Source organism: Schistocerca cancellata, chromosome 2 (genome assembly GCF_023864275.1).
Source record: "Schistocerca cancellata isolate TAMUIC-IGC-003103 chromosome 2, iqSchCanc2.1, whole genome shotgun sequence".
In the NCBI taxonomy this organism is placed as follows: domain Eukaryota; kingdom Metazoa; phylum Arthropoda; class Insecta; order Orthoptera; family Acrididae; genus Schistocerca; species Schistocerca cancellata.
In genome coordinates this window covers 379,893,292-379,916,399 of record NC_064627.1, presented here as the reverse complement: position 1 = coordinate 379,916,399, position 23,108 = coordinate 379,893,292, and the positions used below count along the sequence as shown (strand labels likewise).

Below are 23,108 nucleotides of genomic sequence, written 5' to 3'. Positions count from 1 at the left end.
ATTTGAGCTTGGTTACGTATAATTTGCAATTCTACACTGCTGGAAAAAAATAAGTACACCCTTTGAGTTTTCCAGTTTCCTCAAGGTTTATTGTTGCAACAGTGCATATGGAGTACATGAAATGATTACATTTACAGATCAATAGCTCAAGTGGTTCAGAGATACTAGGTACTGAGCAATGCTGAAATAACCACATTAGTATGTGGTGTAGCCTTCAGAGGCAGCAATGTGAGCACTGATTCTGGCACCTAGTTGATCATACAAGTGGCAAATACTATCCTGGGATACGTTACACCACGCGTGTTCAATCTTTTCGACTTCTTCACGCAGTTCTGTAAGAGTTGTTGGTTGACGAGTTACACGAGTCACTTCTTGTCCTGTCATATCCCACACGTGCTCCATTGAAGACAAGTCTGGAGATTGTGCTGGCCAAGGAAGTTGCTGCACGTCTTGCAGAGCACATTTGAGTTTCATGGACAATGCAGGGGTGAACATTATCCTGTTAAAACAAAGGATCACTTTTGTGTTGCAAGGAAGGCAAAACAATGGATCTAACAACATTCTGTGCATATCAAGCATTGGTTAGCATCCACTCCAGAAACACTAAAGGTGAATGAGAGTTGTAGCATATAACACCCGAGACCATAAGGACCAGGGTGGGACCAGTGCCTTGGGTGAATACACTTTATGAGTGGTCACTAAGTCTCCATTTCACATGCAAATGACCATTGCTTGTGTACAGGTAGAATTTACTTTCGTCCCTGAAGACCACGGTGCACCATTCCATCTTCCAAATGATACTTTGATGGCACCATTCAAACCGTACACATCTATGCTGTGGCGTGAATGGGAGAAGGACTAGAGGTGTGCCTGCCCTTAGTCTCAGTGCTAACAACAGGTTCCTAACAGTTCATGTTGACACCCCTGGGCTCACAAGCCCTCTTATCTATGCTGTGGTAGCTGTATGATCTGCCACTGCTGTCCCTACAATATGATGATCCTGGCAGGTGTCTGTGCTGCTTGGATGTCCAGAACCCATCAGTGGGTTTGAGAATGTTCACAAGACCACTGACACCAGAATTTTTCAGAATTGTTGCACAGCTGACGCAGCACGTCCAACTCTGAAAGGACCATCCCGCCACTCGGAGGGCTACTATTTGACACCTTGCTAAGTTGCTCAGTTGGCTGTAGGAAGCACGTGTGTGTCTCTGTGGTATGGTTTCCTGCTTTCTTCACACATCTGCACCAAGCTGAGTCTTCGGGTCGTGAGCATTCCCTATTAACAGACAGACACAGATGGCGCTCTGGTAGCCATGCCACTATGCTGTATCTTGGTGGACATGTTGAAACCATTATCAGTACATGTACTATCCCCCAGGTGGCATATGCTGTCATTGGATCAAAATTGACATCATCTTCCCAAGTGTACGAATTTTTTTTCCAGCATTATATTTCCATATCTTGTCATTTTCTAGTTATTAAATATGAAAGCTTCAGTTCTTGTGTAGCTGCACTGTCTTACAGTATATATCAGTTATACAGTGTTAAATTTAAAATGGCAAAATATTGTCATTTGATGTGAATGCTCCTTTCATTTCATTGTTTTGATTGACATATTACAAGTTAATGCATTTAGGATGGTTTATAATTTTCATGTTTCGCATTTTTCAGCTGCCTTTTGAAGCATCGATTTACTGGATACAACATAGTATGATGTTGATTGTGCCTTATTACTTACTCAGGTTGGGAGGTAAGATAATACACCTATATGTTTTGCATTATAAGTTATCTGGTGCAGATTGTGCGTAAAGTATGTAAATCAAAGAACATTGTACAATGACAAACTGACTGAGGTAATGCAGTTGTTAAGATACAGACCTCATGTTTAGGAGGATTAATTTGCCCTGTTTGCCCATACCAATTTTGGTTTGCCATGGTTTTCCTAAATAATTTCTGGAAGATGCCAAGATGATTTCTTCAGCAAGGCCACAGCTGATTACCTGCCCTATCCCCATAAAAATATACGAATTTATTGTGTATATGTGTATATTTTGAGCTATTTATTTTCATTGTATTACATTGACAAATTTTGATCATTGTGTCATAATCCCTGGATGAATCAATAAATCATATAAAATAAAATGTACATACTTTTAAAATCTAATACTCAATTGTTGGAAGTTTAATACGTGATAAGTATGCCAGAACTTGTACTAAAAGAATAATTTTCTCTCACAATACCGGGGGGGATTACTTTCTGTCCACCCTTTTGAAAATGTTGTAATGTAGTCAGATACATTATATTTTAAAATTTCAGAAAAAAATGTATCGTTTTTAATGAATCCATCTACTGGTTTCCATATATGTTTTAAATTTTTCAGTTAAACTTAATGTATAACTTTTATGTCTCAGTGGTAGATGTCACTGTCCCCAGAGAATGACATATTCAGTATTTCCAGGTTCAGGGCGTTACTCACACACCAAAACCTGTTTAGGAAGTGTGTTGAGAGTAAAACTTAACATCAGTGAAGAAATTTGATTTTTAATTTTCTTGTGGCGGTCAGGAAGTCAGTGTTACATATTACTCGGAGTGTGTTGATATTGCTAAGAATGTGCTGAAAGATATTTTCAGGCTGTGAACTCTGCTGACACATCAGTACATCTTTGAAAAGTATACTGTTCACTTAGTTTGACTACAATGAACAATATTTGCTTTTTCAAAATTGTTTAAGATGGGAGTAAAATACTTTCTTGTGATAATGCACATTATGGTATTGTTAGCACTAACTGAAAGTAAAGGCTTTCAGATGAAAATTTGACAATAAGTTAATCACTAATTAATTTCCCCTAACACTAAAATTGCCATCATTTAACATTACATATATTAAGTTACACTTGACCTAGTAATGTGACCTATCCACAGACAATGACTGAACAAAGGTTCAGAGCCATTCACATCCAACCTATCCTTTCATGACGACGACTTGCACTGATTAGACAGACTGTATGGTTGATGTTGAACACATTGTTCAATGTGGTCCCCGCAGATTTTGCATATCTTTTTGATACAAATTTCAGGGTACTTTATGAGTCACTTGAAGTGTTTGACTGTTCTTGGCAGTTCTTCATGGTTAACATCATGGTCCCAACTTGGTGGACGTGACAATTACTAACTCAATTTTTCAATGTGACATTGAGACAATGATAATTACATGACAGGTAAATACCAGAATCCAATTCTCCAGCAGTGCTATGTAACCATTCTCTTCCAAGGTATATCTCAACTTAGTGAAACAACTATGTCTCACTTGCCTAGCCCATCTACCTGCCACCCCTCCCTCCCCACATTCCTAGCTGGCATATCGGCTGCTTCCCTCCAAGCCAATAGCCACCCACCCCTAATCCCTCTCCATCCCTCCTGCCTCTTTTTCCCTCTACCCATCCCACCTGGCTCTACTCCCACCACAACCGATCAACCTGCCAAAATGAGTACCATGTAGGATAATAGGGGTAAAACTATTGACAACTCAACTCTTCTGATTTTTAGTGAGTGATCACCTTTAACCCAGAGGTATAAATATTCAGCTTTGTAGCCAAGAGTGAATGAAGCTTCCTTGCACACAGTTCTGCTCCTAATTTCCTTTTCATGCTGTTTTATTTATATATAGTCTTAATTCAGATACAAGTTGGCAAAATCTTGAAGCAATATCTGCCACAGAGTGAAGCATTGTTTGGCAATGAACCACAATCCACCCTGTTATGCTGGTTAGTTATGAGCCTTCGGCCCCTATTCTTTCATGAATTCATTGTAGCGTAGGGTATATACCATTGATAGTAAACCAAATGATGGAAAATCCAGGATGGAATGAGATGATGATAATATGAAAATTATTAGGAGTCCGGCTTCAGCAGCCAGAGACTATGGCTTGTGTGTGTGTGTGTGTGTGTGTGTGTGTGTGTGTGTGTGTGTGTGTGTGTGTGTGTGTGTGTGACGTGTGACGTGTGACGAAGACCCTGACTTTCTGACAGTCTCTTTGTTGTGCCTATCTGCGACTCAGCATCTCCACTGTATGGCGAGTAGCAGCTATCCTTTTCGTAATAATGATAGTAAACCTTAAGGCAGTGTGTGGAGATACAGGCAGTGATCCTTTTTTGTTATTTCACTGTATTAATTTCGTATTCCTTGTTGCCCTTGGTGCGCTGTCTATATAGATGTTTTAGTATACAAACTCTAAGGAGATTCTCCGTGTGCCACCTCATTCCGTTCAATATGCAGAGACTTGAAATTGCTATTAGCGTTTACATGCCACTTAACTGACTTTTAATTATTTAATTTGATGATTATCAGTTAGTAACTTACAATTGCTGAAACAATTTTAAGAAATGGGTTGTTGTCATGTTTGTGAAAAACAACCTAAATTTAGTGCCATAGATACAGGCAGTCCTTGCACAGACTAAGTCATGGAAGTGTATGCATCTGAAGTCAGACTGCCAAGCAATACATTTGTAATATTTCAATATTACAAAGTCATAAAGAGAGATTTTCCCAAATTTTTAGAAAACCTCAAGACACTGCTGCATCACTTATCAAACAGTAATATGCAAATAAGAAAGTTTAGTGCTTTAAGTGTTAATTTTTTGAAGTGCTGTGAGCTAAAAAAGACAGAAATATTCTGAACTCACTGTAATAAATTTGTGAACTTTTCCACCAGAATTGTATTGGACAGTAACAACTTAATTGACAATATTTTAATAAGTAAGAACATAGTCAATGAAGTTCACAATCACCCACTTTTAAATGGGTTACCAGACTGTGATGGCTTCTTAGGTGTGAAAGATAACATGGTAAATTTAAATAAAGAGTTAACTAGAAAATGCAGTAGAATAGTTACTGATGTCACAACAGACGACGTCATCTGGAGGTACCTACAAAGTAGTTGTTGGAATGAGTTTTAAAAAGCAGTAGACCTAAACTTCAAATTTAAATGGTTCAAATGGCTCTGAGCACTATGGGACTCAACTGCTGAGGTCATTAGTCCCCTAGAACTTAGAACTAGTTAAACCTAACTAACCTAAGGACATCACAAACATCCATGCCCGAGGCAGGATTCGAACCTGCGACCGTAGCGGTCTTGCGGTTCCAGACTGCAGCGCCTTTAACCGCACGGCCACTTTGGCTGGCAAACTTCAAATTTAACTCAGTTTTTAAGTAAATGTGTCTGCTGCTCCTAAGATTCATGTCCATATGAAAACAGGGAACACTAATTGTGTATCAAAAAAAAACTTTGTGCAACAAAAGGCATTAAGTTATTCTATAGCAGGAAGAGACAAGTATACAGTTGCCATAAGCACAAATGTGCAACTGCTTTGATGTTATGAAAAAGTATTGTTCTTCATTCTGAAGAGTTGTAAAACTCAAAAGGTGTACACGTTGTTTAAGAAATTTGTAGTACTGAAAATAAAATCAAAACAATGTGAAGTGTAATTAAAAGAGAAACTAAGAAGCTGGCAATGAAAAAGATTAATTAGTAATTGAAGAAAATGACCAAATCCTCCACCATGACAAATACACACACCAAAAAATGTTTTACATCACCCCAGTTCCCAGAACTCCTGAAGATAGATGTTGATTGTGGATATTGCATCACAGACACAGTCTCTTTGACTGTTCAGAGATGTCACTAAACCCACCCAAAGATATAAACAACCATGCATGAGCAGGATGGAGGGGGTCTGACAGCTGATCAGTTCCAGTCATTCCACCAGGAAGGAGGTACACGACTTGTGTTGTCTGTAGTTCAACCATGCCTAGGCGGTCGATACCGTGGTTTGATCATGTCCGCATTGTTACTTTGTGACACGAAGGGCTCTTAACAAGGGAAGCCTCCAGATTATGGCTCAGAGGAATCCTGACAACAACGCCACCATGTTAAATAATGCTTTACACGCAGCCCCAGGACGTCATGTTATGATTCAAACTGTGTGCAATAAGCTGCATGATGCACAACTTCACTCGCTATGTCCATGGCGAGGTCCTTCTTTGCAACCATGACAACATGCAGCACGTTACAGATGGGCCCAACAACATGCCGAATGGACCACTCAGGATTGGCATCACGTTCTCTTCACTGATGAGTGTCGCATATGCCTTCTACCAGAAAGTCGTCAGAAACATGTTTGGAGGCAACCCAGTCAGTCTGAACGCCTTAGACACACTGTCCAGTGAGTGCAGCAACGTAGAGGTTCCCTGACATTTTGGGGTGGCATTATGTGGGGCCGACATACATCACTAGTGGTCATGGAAGGCGCTGTAATGACTGTATGATATATGAATGCCATCCACCGACTGATAGTGCAGCATGTTGGCGAGGCATTGGTCTTTATGGACAACAATTCACGCCCCCATCATGCACATCTTGTGAATGACTTCCTTCAGAATAATGACATTGCTCGACTAGAATGGCCAGCATGTTCTCCAGACATGAACCCTATCGAACATGCCTGGAATAGATTGAAAAGGGCTGTTTATGGATGACGTGACCCACCAACCACTCTGAGGGATCTATGCCAAATCGCCGTTGAGGGGTGGGACAATCTGGAAAACAGCACCTTGATGAACTTGTGGATAGTATGCCACAATGAATACAGGCATGCATGTATCAAAGAGGATGTGCTACTGGGTATTAGAGATGCTGCTGTGTACAGCAATCTGGACCACCACCTGTGAAGGTCTTGCTGTGTGGTGGCACAACATGAAATGTGTGGTTTTCATGAGCAATAAAAAGAGTAGAAATAATGTTTATGTTGATCTCTCTTCCAGTTTTCTGTACAGGTTCCGGAACTCTCAGAAATAAGGTGTTGCAAAACTTTTTTTTAATGTGTGTACGTAGCAACTGTCACTGTGAGTCACTTTGTAAACATGACATAGAAACGTGGTGTGGTCAGCTCAAAAGAAAAAGTGTGGTGGTATATTTGGCAACAGTACAACACCATTCACCATTCACAAGCATTCAGGCAATTTAAGATCATTTCACCTTATCCCAGAGACATCAGGAAAATAAGAAATTCTCTTAAAAGCAAAAATACTCACGAGGTTGTGTTTCAAACAAAATAATAAAACCAAGATCTTCTGATGTAGCTATGTATTTAGTCATATATGTACTGCACCACTTTTGCAAGGCAACTTTCCAGACAGAAAATACTGTTTTTAGACTGCATTTCACTGTATCGAGACAGGTATTAATAAAAATAACTTCAAAACTTCCTGGCATGTTGAAACTGTGTGCTGGTCTTAGACTCAAACCTGAGACATTTGCATTTTAGCAATAAGTGCTCTACAGTGTTACAAATTCAAAAAGAGGAACAAAATTTGTCTTCACTGCCTACAGTTTAACCTTACTCTTGTGTGCAAAGAAGGAAGTGTGCAACTATAGTACTATAATCCATCTCTCTTCTAAATTAAAGTTATAAAAGCAAATAGAAATTGTTTGTGTTTGACAACTTATTCTATTTGTATGAATATGTATTATATGTATGTGATTGTGTTGCATTTATTAAATTTTATTTGTATATTAAGATTAAAGTTCAAATTCAATTAGGTAAGAGACCTAGATGTGGCCATGTTTTAACTGGAAAAATATATCTCATTTGTAACCCTTCTGCTGCATTCCACATCCTCACTACTTGTTCCCAAATATGATCCACTGTACTTGCAGTATGACTAACTAATCTGCTGAGCTTGTGTTGTACTGATAAGTTGAAACATTTCACAAGATCCAGATACCATTGCATAATATAAAATATTAGAAAATTGAAGTTGTGAAGGCATGCTGAAAAATAATGCCTCCGAATTTTTAATGTGAAAACTCCTAGATTTTAAATCAAACTAACTTTATTAACATTCCACATCTTTATTTTTCATGTCTAAATATTTATTTCTCAACATAGTCACTCTGACGACAGACACATTTCTCCCTATGAGAGACCAGTTTCTAATATCAAGTGAGATCCATGGAGGTTTTCTTCAAGTTTTAAAAACAGATGAGAAACAGGTGGGTGTAAGTTAGGTACTCTATGGAGGATGGTGGATAACAGTGAGCCCAAGGCATTGGATTGTTGCGTTTGTTGCAGCACTTTTGTGTGGTCTGGCATTGTCATGCTGAAAGGGAGTGTGCTCCATTTGTGGATGCACTCTAAGAATTTGAGCTTTCAGTTTTCTGTGGGTTTCACAATACATTGAAATAATTAAGTTACACACCTCATGTTACACACTACAGTTCAAATCTGTCTACCAGGTGTACCAGTATGAAATGAGGATTTTTTTGTGAAAATGAAACACTAATTTTGAATTGAAAAGTAAAAACGTTTCATTCAAAGTACTGACCATTGCTTTCTATACATTTTGACCACCTTTCTGGCAATTTGTGGACACCCAATATTCGACTTCTTCGTAGGAATCGAAGTGTTCCTCAGCCAATGCGTGTCCCATTGATGAAAACAAATGGTAGCTGGAAGGGGCCAAGTCTGGTGAATACAGCAGGTGGGGTAGCAGTTCCCAACCAAGTGTTTTGATTGTATCCTGAACCAGTTTTGCTTTGTGTGCAGGTGAATTGCCATGTAAAAAAATTACTTTGCTATGTCTTCTGGCCCATTCTGGTCTTTTTTCGATCAATCCATAGTTCAGATAGATCATTTGTTGTCTGTAGCGATTAGTATTCACAGTTTCACTGGGTTTTAGAAGCTCACAATACGCCACACCTTTCTGATCCCACCAAGCACATAGCATTGTCTTCTTGCTGAATCGATCTGGTTTTGCAGTCGATGTTGATGGTTGTCCTGGATTAACCCATGATTTTTCCCATTTAGAACTCTTAAAATAAATCCATTTTTCATCGCCAGTAACAATTTGATGCAAAATTGATTTTCTTTCATGTCTTTGAAGCAAAATTTGACAAATGGTTTTTCGGTTTTCTATCTGTCTTTCATTCAATTCATGTGGCACCCATTTTCCACACTTTTGGATCTTTCCCATAGCTTTCAAACTGTCAGAAATTGTTTGTTGTGCTACATTTAGCATTGCTGCCATTTGCTTCTGACTCAAAGTATCATCTTCATCCAATAATGCTTGCAATTCAGCGTCTTCGAACTTTTTTGGTGGTCTTCCACGTTCTTCATTTCTTACATCAAAATCATTATTTCTGAACCGTTGAAACCATCTTTTGCATGTTGCTTCTGATAGACCATGATCACCATATGCCTCGATAAGCATTCGATGCGACTCTGCAGCACTTTTTTTTCAAATGAAAACAAAAAATTAATGCTTTTCGCTAATCATCACTTTCTGGTACAAAATTCGGCATTGTTAACATGCTGAAAACATATGACGTTGTTTGTTCCATGACTTGATGTATACTAAATATCTTTGACAGATGTCATACCAACCAAACAAAAAAAAAATTAAGGCTCATTCACAACAAATGTTCCCTATCGACACATTTGTATCTTGACGCTCATTTCATACTGGTACACCTGGTAGAGGCAACTTTGCATCAACAAAGGATGAAGCCAATCGAGCAATATGCAAGACACGTAATACCTGAACCGATATTGAGAACAGCATAAAAGTTTACAGGCATTACATTTCAGCAAGCACTCATACTTATGCAAATAGGGTCTCTCAGCAGTTTTTTTGCCAGTGGACCCTAAATCCAAAATTTGTGATTTACTCCTTCCATCCAAATTATTTAAATGCAGCTTTTAAGTTTTAGTAGTGTGAATAATAAGGCAATCATAAATGCCAGAGAGAAGGAAAGTTATGCTTTTTGAAGACAGGAATCACTGGAGAGATGTATCAAACACTTCTCTTATTAGATTACTGCAGTAGGTGGCTTCATTAAGTGGTGCTGATTTGGTAAGATAACTCACTAGAGAAGAAGCCGTTGCATGAATCTCTAACTTCTGAACATCACACTTAGAAGTGCCATGTAGGACTGGCATATCACATATCCATTTTTCCTGGGTTGGCATGAAAATTGAGTAGATATTTAGAAAGCCATTTCAAGAATACATTTTTATGAAGCAATTTATGCAGGTGTTCAGTCCAAGTGTACGAGTGCTCAGCTATGGGTCAGAGAGGCCCAGGTCATAAAGTGTCGACATCCAGAAACGCAAGTGAAGGACGGCAGCCGATATAATTAGCCCCGAGTCTAGATCACTAAATCAACATTTTGTCTCCCATCCACTTCACCTGGTCTCCTCAACCCAACATGCCACATGCCATCTTTTTCAGCTCTTTCTCAACAGCAGGTCTTTTTGATATTGCAATACTGTATGGTTTTATGAAAAATGGTTCATGAGGTTTTACCTGAAGCTCACACTGATAACCCTTTACCCTACCAGGTATGTCACTGAAAACATCACTGTATTCCCACAGCAGATTTTCTGACTGTTGTTTTTGCACCCCAGATAAATTTTGTGTTTCTGAAGTTTTCAAATTTACTAAATTCCCAAATTCAAGTTCATCAGTATCAAATCTATGAGTTTCAATATTCTCCAATCTATTTTCTTTTAGTAAATTGATACTGTCAAAATTTCCATTCTCTGATCACCAAGTGTGTTCACAAAATTTGGTGTGAACAACTTGTCTTCAATTAAAAATGTCACAAAAGCCTGGCTTTTTACCAATTTACTGCTCTTCCCAGTAGCACCTTTTATCTTTACCCCAACAACTGGCATTTCAACATAATCTTTCCTCACTTTCAATTTCTTACTTAACCTTTCAGATATTCCTGAGATCTCACTTCCTGTATCAATTAAACATTTACCAATCCATGACCCAATTTGAACTTTTATATAAGGACTGCAAAATTGATCACTTTTCTCAGAACCTGCATCCTCATGTAATAAATCACTTTCAATTTCTCCAAACCTATACTTATCAGAATCATATGGTATATCATTACATGTATTATTTGTCACAGTTATAAAATTTGCACAAGATACAAAATTGTCATTAGTACTCTCTATTATCTCAAATAGCCAAGAATTTTCATCCAAATCACATTGTATGCTATTGAAGTACTTATCCTTCAGCTTTTCAAAAATAAAATATCTCATCTTTTTCCACCACTCAGGACATACAGTTTCACATACATTAATAAGCATCTTTCTAAAATTCTTGTCAAAAGAAATAGTTTCACTGTTCAGCCATAGATTCATAAGAAATGTGTGTGTGTCATTAGTATCTATAAAAGTTTCACTTAGGCTAGAAGTTATAGATGTGTCATCATTATTTGTGTAGTCAGAATCTTTACCAACAACATCAAAATTCACACTTTCACATACACCCAGCTTGTGAGCCTTATTCGTCCTGGTAACATCCCTGGGAATTTCTATAATATTCTCACTATTTAATCCATTTTCAACCATGTGTATACCCAACTCCCTATTTAAACTAATGAAACACCTTTCCTCAACATCATCATCAATACCATTACCATCATTGTCAACTTTATCATCAATATCATTATCATTATACATATTCAGGTCATACACATTCAAATTATCCCCCAAAATATTATTTCTCCTTTCTAAAGTTACCAGATCCCTTTCACCAATACATTCATTCTCACAGCATGCATTCTCTCTTTCATTCACACACGTCTCTGAACTACTACAAATTACATCATCTGACAAAGTGTTGTTCTTTTCTGCCCAAGTGTAAAACTCTGTTAAATTAAATGAATCACAATTACTTTTATCTACTGTATGTTCTTGTGTACTGAAAATTTTATCTTTATCAATATCATCATTATTTTCCTCTTGAAATTTCTTCAATAAGTAACAACTAATGACCTCATGTGATAGCTTAGGTTTGGAAATGTCATGTTTGGGTTTATGATTGGTCCTTTCATCATGCTCACCTTCTGCCTCAACCTTGCGGACCTTCAAGGGGGCGTCTACTCGTTTTTTATTTCCGGTTCCTGTTTGAACTGCTGATTGTGGTTCTGCCAATGTCTCTGATCAACATTTCTGTTGCCATTCCTATGCCAAACATTACCTGATTGTCGGTAGTTTCTATTGTACTGATCTCTATCAAAATTTCTGTGATTTTGATCCCTAAAGTGTTCTCTATTTTGTTGATTATTTCCGCAAAAATCATGTTCTTGTTTTGGATAAAAATTATGGTCCTTCTTTTGAAAATTGTTATATCCCCCTGAATTTTGACCGACACCATGATAATTGTTTTGTTCCCTTTTTTGAAAGTTATCATTTCCCCAATTTTGACCATTACCTTTCTGAGTAAACCCACTGTGTGTTCTTGTTGTTACCCTATCCAACTTTTCAATATAATTGAGAAACTGCTCTACATTACTATCAGGACAATGAACTAAACTCAACTGCATTGCCGATGGCAATCTTCTCTTTAAGGTATCAATTTTGATCAAGTCATCCAAAGGTTTTGTTAAATGAATAAGTTTTTGAAGTTCACTTTTGCAAAATTGTTTCATGCTGCCATCCGATTCTCTATAGTTTCTCCCATTTAAAAATTCACTTTTGATTCTAGTTTGTTTAAGATTATCCCAAAATTTTTCCAGAAATTTTGATTCATATTCTGAAAAGGTCATCCCCACAGTTACAATCTGGTTTGCCCAAGTCAAAGCTTCCCCTTCCAAGAATTTTTTCACAAATTTAATTTTTATTTCATCTGGTGAGTGAGGTAAAAAACAATCCTTACAATACTGTATAAAATCAATGGGATGTAAGGGTCCATCTACCGAAAAGTGCTTCACTGGAATATTAGATACAAGATTGCATGTGTTGACATTGTAATTTTTGCTTTGAAATTCAATGTCAAAACTTTCATTTTTTTCGCGAAGTTCTTTGACAGATTTTTTGTTTTCTAAATCATTGCACTCTACTTTTTTTTCTAGAGTAACCAAACGATTATCAGTTTTTTGTTCTACATTTTTTACTAAAACTTTTGTATTCTCATCCAAATTTTTAATTTCCCCTTTTATCTCATTAAAATCAATTAAATTTCTTTCCCTATCTGCCAGTAACTCATTTTTTACAGTATTAATTTCACTGCTCAATTTAGCATCAATTTCATTTACTTTTGCTTCCACAGATTCAATTTTTTCTTCAACACTGCCAACTCTGTTCGAAAGATCACCCACTTGGGTATTGACTGCTTGGACTTGCAACAAAATGTTATCAATTTTTTCATCCCAGTAAGTCTTATTGTCGTCAACTGATTGTTTAATTTCTTTCGTGAAATTTACAGGAAAACTTTTTAAATCAAATTGATCGGTTCTTTCTGTTTCATTTGACCTGTCCTGATTTTCGAAGTCTATTAAATTACTACTTTCTACTTTAGGCACAATACTCTCGAAAATCTCATAAGTCATTGTGAAGAACAAAAATGTATACACAAAAATACAAAACAAGATAAAAATATTGTTTTAACAAAATACGAGGGTTTCGTGACTTATCTGGAACACTCTTCTACTGTTGCAAATCCACGTTTTCCCTCCATGTGATTGTTGACCAAAATTCTTGAAGTATTTTCTTTTGTCGAAAATTATATTTTTTGCCGAAACATTTCTTCTCCAAAACTTTTACTTCCCGATGAACGCAAATACTGTAACACACATTCTGAAGAAACTGGTATTAACACACACAACTTTTCTTCCTCGTAGCACTGTTGAAGATCACGTGAACACAATATCCCGGCTACAGTCCCCAGTTGAAATATTGTATCCCGGCTATGACACAAGTTGAAAATACACTCCTGGAAATAGAAATAAGAACACCGTGAATTCATTGTCCCAGGAAGGGGAAACTTTATTGACACATTCCTGGGGTCAGATACATCACATGATCACACTGACAGAACCACAGGCACATAGACACAGGCAACAGAGCATGCACAATGTCGGCACTAGTACAGTGTATATCCACCTTTCGCAGCAATGCAGGCTGCTATTCTCCCATGGAGACGATCGTAGAGATGCTGGATGTAGTCCTGTGGAATGGCTTGCCATGCCATTTCCACCTGGCGCCTCAGTTGGACCAGCGTTCGTGCTGGACGTGCAGACCGCGTGAGACGACGCTTCATCCAGTCCCAAACATGCTCAATGGGGGACAGATCCGGAGATCTTGCTGGCCAGGGTAGTTGACTTACACCTTCTAGAGCACGTTGGGTGGCACGGGATACATGCGGACGTGCATTGTCCTGTTGGAACAGCAAGTTCCCTTGCCGGTCTAGGAATGGTAGAACGATGGGTTCGATGACGGTTTGGATGTACCGTGCACTATTCAGTGTCCCCTCGACGATCACCAGTGGTGTACGGCCAGTGTAGGAGATCGCTCCCCACACCACGATGCCGGGTGTTGGCCCTGTGTGCCTCGGTCGTATGCAGTCCTGATTGTGGCGCTCACCTGCACGGCGCCAAACATGCATACGACCATCATTGGCACCAAGGCAGAAGCGACTCTCATCGCTGAAGACGACACGTCTCCATTCGTCCCTCCATTCACGCCTGTCGCGACACCACTGGAGGCGGGCTGCACGATGTTGGGGCGTGAGCGGAAGACGGCCTAACGGTGTGCGGGACCGTAGCCCAGCTTCATGGAGATGGTTGTGAATGGTCCTCGCCGATACCCCAGGAGCAACAGTGTCCCTAATTTGCTGGGAAGTGGCGGTGCGGTCCCCTACGGCACTGCGTAGGATCCTACGGTCTTGGCGTGCATCCGTGCGTCGCTGCGGTCCGGTCCCAGGTCGACAGGCACGTGCACCTTCCGCCGACCACTGGCGACAACATCGATGTACTGTGGAGACCTCACGCCCCACGTGTTGAGCAATTCGGCGGTACGTCCACCCGGCCTCCCGCATGCCCACTATACGCCCTCGCTCAAAGTCCGTCAGCTGCACATACGGTTCATGTCCACGCTGTCGCGGCATGCTACCAGTGTTAAAGACTGCGATGGAGCTCCGTATGCCACGGCAAACTGGCTGACACTGATGGCGGCGGTGCACAAATGCTGCGCAGCTAGCGCCATTCGACGGCCAACACAGCGGTTCCTGGTGTGTCCGCTGTGCCGTGCGTGTGATCATTGCTTGTACAGCCCTCTCGAAGTGTCCGGAGCAAGTATGGTGGGTCTGACACACCGGTGTCAATGTGTTCTTTTTTCCATTTCCTGGAGTGTATGCTCACTATTTTTTATTTACTTAAATTTGCCATATTTCGTGACAGTACCTTTTCCGTTAGATGTTTACACGGCGATATTAGTCTTGACTTCAGTTGTCTAAGTATGATTCCACAATGCAACTGACGGGATAGAAGCTGTGAGGACGAGTAGAGTAGGAGCAGACAAAGAGATAGGCAGCTGGATGACAGGGACTAGCGAAGGTTGATGCCAGGAGGTTTATGAGTATGAAGGACATATTGGAGGGAGAGTTCCCACCTGTGCAGTTCAGAAAAGCTGGTGTTGTTGGGAATAATTATGATGACACATATTGTGAAGTAGTCATTGAAATCAAGCACATTATGTTGCTCAACATCTGGGTGATCCAGCTGTTCCCTGGAGACAGTTTGGTGATGACCATTCATGCAGACAAATACCTTGTTACTTTTCATGCCCACATAGAATGCAGCACAGTGGTTGCAGCTAAGATGATGGATCACATAGCTGCTTCCACAAGTGGCCTTGCCTTTGATAGGTTGTACCAAGTGATGTGGCACAGTGGTTAGCACACCGGACAATGGTTCAAATCCCTATCCGACCATCCAGATTTAGATTTTCTGTTGTTTCACTAAATCGTTCCAGGCAAATACCAGGATGGTTCCTTTGAAAGGGCATGGCTGATTTCCTTTCACATCCTTTTGTAATCTGTGCTTTTGTTCAGTCTCTAATGACAGTGCTGTCAATGGATGTTAAACTCGGAATTTTCCGTCTTTGATGATGTGAGAGAGGCTTGTGACAGGCCTATAGTTGGTGATAGTGGGAGAATCAGGACAGGTCTTGCATTTAGGACTGTGACAGAGATATGAGCATTGCGACAAGGAGTGGGAACAGGGGTGAAGTAGGGACAAACAAGGACATTGTGTAGGTTGGGTGGGTGGTAGAATACTACTGCGGGAGAAGGGGTGTAGTTATTCCCTGTCGTATTTTCCAGTGTTCAATTGCTTGTGACTGTTTTGCTCCATATGACATTAATGAATTTAATTTCTCAAAAATGCCATCATTGAATAACACTCCACACTAATTTTCAGGTGTGTACAACATTGAAAAACTGTCAGATTTTAACTGGTGTTATCTGAGTTATGGTTTGAATCTTATTTACCATTTTGGGGTTCTACAGACATGTTCATTTGTAAGTAAAAATATCTTTTACTAATTTTAATGTAACTTTTATCTTACCAATATTTTTCTTTATGTAGTCACCATGTGGCAAGTTAACTGTGGATGATGTTCTGCATTTTCAGTGAAAATAGAAATAGATTATCTGGTTCTGTGTATATGATGATTTGTTTTTGCAGGTTGTTTAAAAGGATTATTACTTATTAAAAAAATAAATTTTTGCCATCACTCGCATTTTTTCATCAAAAATAATGAAATAAAATAATGAAATATTTTGCAAATAATATGTCTCTTTTCCAAACAGTGGCTCAATACGTTGTATCAATACTAGGAACAAACACTATCTACATACAGATCTAAAATCACACACCTTGATCCAAAAAGGTATCTAATTTTCAGGAACACGCATTTTCAGTAAACTGCCAGCAACCATTAAAACCTTGGTTTCAGATAAAGCACAGTTTAAACAAGAGTTTGAAAGACCTGTTGATAGGCAACCCCTTTTACTCGGTAGATGAATATCTTAACAGATACTGTCAGTCTGGCTCAAGTTTTGACAGCACTTGGTCACAATAGTCAAGAGCAGGTATTTTGTGTATGATAAAGTTATTAAAAGTGTATAACTGTCTTTCATTCTTACAGTGTATTAATTCTGTACATATTAGCAGTTCCATTTTACTGTAATGTATTCACATATTTTGACAATCTCTAGACAAATGTTCAGGGAAGTGAATATTCTATGTTTTTTATGTTACTTTCTGACATATTCTACACCCAAGAGAACCATCTCAGTTTTGGCTCTGGAACGAAAACTGAATCTAATCTAGTCTACTCTCAGCTCTGTCAGAACTCGACTGATTAGGCCATACAGGGCTTTCTAGGAAAAGTGTTTATTTTATAAAAGCTACAATGAGGTGCAGTTAGCAAGTTAGGCTGTGGAAAATTGGTTGGTATTCTATAGTAGCCCATTACTCCCCCCAAAACTGAAGTCTCTGTAGTTAGAAGTGATTATTGATGGTTATTGATGGTAGTCCAGCTATGCAAGGACTTTGAGAAGGTAGATCAAGCAATTATAGTTGGGGGAGCAGGAAACAGCATGACTATGAAGCCAAGATATAGTATTAGGAGTGACCTGGATAAAATAGGAGCAGAAACTGGGCACATGAATGTGGGGTTTATGACGTCTTTCAGCGCCATGATCAGCCCTGGGTAAACACTGCTGTACGATGTTTTAACACTGAGCTGAACGGGATTCTCCAGACACCGGCAAAGTCTCACATGAGTGTTGCTCCAGTTGATGCTATTGGTAGGTGTAGTTACCCTACACATGGCCTGCACCTTAATAGGAAGGGGAAAGATAAGTTAGCTTGTCTATTAGCAGATACTGTAAGGGCGGCCACAGTCACAAAAGGGGTGATCCCTGTGGTTATTGGGACGAGGCAGACAGGTTTTTTTTTTTTTTTTTTTTTAGGTTAAAGCCAAATTCCAGGCAGACAACAACCAAGGAAAATAGAAGAAAAGAAAGTTTATGCACAGCAAATAAGGACAAAGCTAAGGGTAAGGGTGGTATCAACTTACTTCACCACAATATCAGGGGAATAAAAAAATAAAGTAGATGAGCTGATAATATGTTTAGATGATCTCAAAAATAAGAATGAGATTGATATACTTTGTCTGTCTGAGCACCATGTAACTGTGGGGATGGAAAATCAATATAAATAGGTATAATTTAGCATCTTACACTTGTAGATCTAGTATGGATAAAGGAGAAATTGCCATTTTTGTAAAACAAGGGTATAAATACAGAACTGTTGAAGTAAGCAAATTTTGTGTTGATCAGCACTTTGAGGTTTGTGCATGTGAACTTCAGCTAGATAATGTTGTGTTGATATTAGCAACATTGTACAGGTCTCCACTAGGAGATTGGGAGCTATTCATAAAAAAGTTTGACTCCCTATTATGCTGTCTGTTGGACAAAAAGAAGTAGTTATTAATCTGTGGTGATTTCAGTGTTAACTTTCTAAGCAATTCTGATATAGGAAAAGTGAACTAGAAGTGTTATTAACAACATGAATTTAGGATCAGTGATCAATTTCCCTACACATATAGCTCAGGACAGTAGTACTCTAATAGATAATGTATTTGTACAGCAAGAGGATGTGGTAAATGGATTATCTGACCATGATGCACAACTGATTAACTTGCAAAACCTAACAGGCTGCACACTTCAGAAATCATTAAGTAAAAGTGTGGGGTGCTCAACCCGGTATCTATAGATCACTTCAGAGAAAGTTTAGGAAATGTAAACTGGGAAGATGTATGTAATGAGCCAAATGCTAATGATAAATGCAGCGTATTTCTTGATAAATTTATATCCCTTTTTGAACATTGTTTTCCAAAGAAAATTACTAAATGTAACACACAAACTTTTCAAAGAAACCGGATTACTACAGGTATTAAAGTGTCTTCAGACAGAAAAAGAAAACTGTATGAGACAGCAAGAACTAGTAAAGATCCAGAAGTAGTTTTACACTATAAAAATTATTGTAACACACTGAGAAAAGTTGTAAGGGAATCAAGACATATGTATGTTAGAGAAGAAATTAACAACTCCAGCAATAAAATAAAATCAGTATGGAATGTTGTTAGAAGGGAGACAGGAAAAATAACCACTGGGGTAGGTAGTATTACTGTAGGAGAAAAAATTGGTGAGAATAGTTCAAAAGAAAAAGCCAGCCAGTACATGGAAGAGTCAGTTTTGAAAAATTTTCGTCAGATTAAGCTTCATCTAACAAACTCTTGTGAAATAAGGAGAATTAGTAAATTCTTAAAAAAAAAAGGTTCTGTTGGAGTAGATAACATCTCTAACAAGTTATTAAAACAATATGTAGCAATTACAGCTGATGTTTTGAGTCGCATATGTAATGCATCACTGACTTGGGGTATTTTTCCAGACAGGTTAAAATATGTCATTGTCCGGCCTCTCTACAAAAAGAGGGAAACCACAGATGTCAATAATTACCAGCCAGTATCCTTGCTTACAGCATTTTCAAAAATCTTCGAGAAAGTAATGTACTCAAAAGTGGATAGCCATCTCAACAGTAATGGGATACTTAGTAAATCACAGTTCGGATTTCTGAAATGCTGTTCCACTGAGACAGCAATATACAATTTCACTGTCCACATAATAGTCTTTAAATAGTAAAATGTCACCAATAGAAATATCTGTGACTTATCCAAAGCATTTGATTGTGTGAACCATGACATTGATAGAGAAATTACAATTGTATGGTATAAATGGAACAGCATATGAGTGGTATAAGTCATATCTACAGAACAGGAAGAAAAACGTCTCTCTATATGCTTCCAGTGATTCAAAGGAGTTTGCCACTTCATCGAACTGGGGTGAAATTACATTAGGTGTTCCACAAGGTTCGATCATGGGTCCCCTCCTGTTCTTGATATATGTGAATGACCTCCCTTATGTGAAACAAGCTGCTGAACTGACACTGTTTGCTGATGATACAAGCATAATTATTAATCCAGTAAAAGAAAGTTTAATAGAAAATGATACAATAAGGTCTTTGGAAAAGTTATTAATTGGTTTTCTGCAAATGGGCTTGCTCTGAACTTTGAAAAAACACAGTACATCCAATTTTGTGCTGCAAAAAGTGTAATTCCTTCAATAAACATAAAACATCAAAAGAAGTCAGTAGCCAGAGCAGAGCATACTAAGTTTTTGGGTGTACATATAGATGAGAATCTTAATTGGAAAATTCGTATTTCGGATCTCCTAAAGCGACTAGGTTCAGCAACTTTTGCAATCAGAATAATTGCCAAGTTTGAGGATGTAGAAATTAGTAAGCTAACATACTTTTCATACTTCCACTCTCTGATGACATAAGGAATAATATTCTGGGGCAACTCAACACTTAGCTGAGCAATTCCACTCGTTCTCTTTCAATAATATCAGATAGATAATCAGTTGTAAGAATTTTTGGTTATATGGCTGTGGTCCCTGATATTTTCCCATTCCTCATTTTTGTCCAGAGTTGCTCTGAACTTCTTCAGAATGTGCTCCTAGTTCTGTAGAGTCTTGTTGACTGACAAGTTGGACTCAGAGGGCAACATAAATGCTGCAGAAAAGGTGCATGGTCAAAGTTTACACATGATTGTCAGAGATAATCCTTGTCAAAGTTAAAAATCAACTAGCAATTGTCATTTGTCGAAGACAAAACTTACCTATTGATTCTGTAGAGCTGTTGTCCATATGTCACTAAAAATCATGGCTTCTTCTTTTCTTTTAAAATCAATCCAAAGTTTTATCATTGTGGATAAAATATTGGTTTTGGAGAACTGCACTTCATGATTTCCCAACTCAAAAGGATGTTCTGCTACAGCTGATTTCTGTATTTTACCTAGTTGGCAAAGACTTATGTTCCTTCAGCTTTTTGTTCACACTTTCCTTCGTACTTCTAATGTAGACCTTACTACATGTACACAGAATTTTATATACTCTGTGTGCTGTCAGAAGAGGATTTCTATCATTTGCAGATCAGAGGGTTTGATATACTTTAGTCTAAAAAACTGGTTTGATGTTATGTTTCTGTAAAATCATTGCAGTCTGATGAGAGACTGTTTTAAGAAAGGGGAGAGAAACTGAGTTCTTCCATTGTTGTGTTTTAATGTTGTTCTTCGGCCTACACTCATTTGATTGTGGAACTCTATTTACTTCTTTTCCTGAATAACCACTATTCTCGAAAGCCTGAAGCAGGTTTTTTTTAATTCAGCACCCAGGTGTTCTGGCATGCAAATTTGTGGTTGTAGTTCTTATGCGAATGTCTGTCTGCATACGTAACTTTCCAAAAAACTTTGTTTCAAGTTTCTGTTGGTCTGTGTCATAATTAAAATAGCCAAGATGGATATTTCTTTGTCCTTTTCCATTTCCATGGCAAACGGGATGTATGGATTTATATTATTTGGATAACAAAAGAATTCTTCATAAGCTTTTTTAATCATGTGACCAAACCACAAAAGTATCATCCACAGATACCACTGAGATAGCTTCTAGTTTTCTGTTTCTAGAGCTGCTTGTTCAAGTTTTTCCATATAAAAAATTAGCAGTCATAGGACCTAATGGTTTATCCATTGCGACGTTATCAGGTTGCTCGTAAAATTGATCATTCAACTGGAACTGATTAGAAGTAAGACAGTGTGTGAAAAAAAGAGCTCTCAAATCCCACAGGAAAATATCCATTACATAAATCTAAACTTTATTAACTGCTATCATAGTGAATAAAGACACTATGTTGAAACTTACAAGGACATCTTCAGGAGTGAGGTGCAGTAAGAGAAAATATCTCAAAAGAAGAAAATGCAGATGAAGTGTGTGTTTCTTCCTGCTGACAAAGGGAACACTACTGTTGTTATGAATAAAGACTATTACTAAAGCAAAATTTAAATCCTTTTAACATCAAGAAGATACAAAAAACTTAAAAACCTTCCAGCTGCAACTGATGAAAACTAATGCTCTGATAAAGCCATCTACCTCATTCAAAAAGACTGTGTGTCCCTGACTTCATGGCCTATCCAAAATTAATGAATTGATCTCCCTATGAGACCCATTGTAATGTTATCAATTCCTCCACATGCCTGATAGCAAGATAACCAGCAGCTCATTTACAACCATATATTGCGGAAATTTACTCATTTTATTGAGAAATTTGAAAGAATAACATTGGCTCTTGAGGATATTCCAATAAGTTTCAACATAGTTTGACATTGTCTTCTAGTTAGTTTCAATGGAATGATGAATTTTGTGAGCCAGGGATAATGTCACAGTGACTAACCCATTAGATCCTCCATTTGCTAATTTTTATGTGGAAAACTTCGAACAACCAATTCTAGGAAAAGCAAATTGGGAGCATCTCAAAGGTATCAATTTGTGGATGATACATTTGTGACTTGATAAGTGGTAAGAAAGCTTTAGAAGGATTCTATTGTTATCCAAACAATGTAAATCCAAACATTCAGTTTACCATGGGAAAGGAAAATGACAAAGGAATATCCTTCTTTGACATTTTACTTATGAGCATAATGGAAGCTTGAAACATAAGGTTTTGCAGAAAGTCTCACAGGCAAAATGATATTTGCATAAGAACTCCAACTGTCATCCACAACAAAAGCAGGGATGTTACTAAAAGTCGTGTAAACAGATTAAAAAAAAATTTACACAACAGAACACTTTGACGTCAGATTAAAAAATCTGAATTACGCTTTTGAGAATAGTGGGTATTCAGGAAAAGATGTAAATAGTGTTCTACAACCAAATAATAGTAGGCTGAGGGACAACAATAAAACACAAAAATGGAAGAACACAGTTTCTCTCCCCTTTATTAAACAGTTAGTGATCAGACTGCAATGATTTTACAGAAATGTAACATTAAGCAGGTTTTTAGACCAATTAAGAAAGTACATAAAGCACTCTGATCTGCAAAGGATAAACATCCTCATCTGATGCAGAGTATGTGAAATTCTGCATGCATTTAGTAAGGTCTACATTAGAAGTTCAAAGAGGAGTGTGAATACTCTGCTGAAGCAACATTAGTCTTAACTGACTACGGAAAATACATAGCAGAGCATACACTTGAGTTGGGAAATCATGAAGTGAAGTTTTCCACATCCAAAATTTTATGTAAGAGTATAATGATGAACTATTATTCATGGCCGTATATAGAAAGTGT

General features: G+C 38.1%; 1 protein-coding gene across 1 annotated transcript in view; it reads left to right on the top strand.

Moving 5' to 3' along the window:
- Window positions 1-23,108, top strand: part of LOC126161774 (transmembrane protein 164) — a 175,746-nt gene that overhangs the window by 133,243 nt on the left and 19,395 nt on the right. Inside the window, exons 3-4 of the mRNA XM_049917843.1 lie at window positions 1,672-1,750; window positions 16,278-16,378. Coding sequence (XP_049773800.1) covers window positions 1,672-1,750; window positions 16,278-16,378 — 180 coding nt within the window. The remainder of the gene's footprint in view (window positions 1-1,671; window positions 1,751-16,277; window positions 16,379-23,108) is intronic.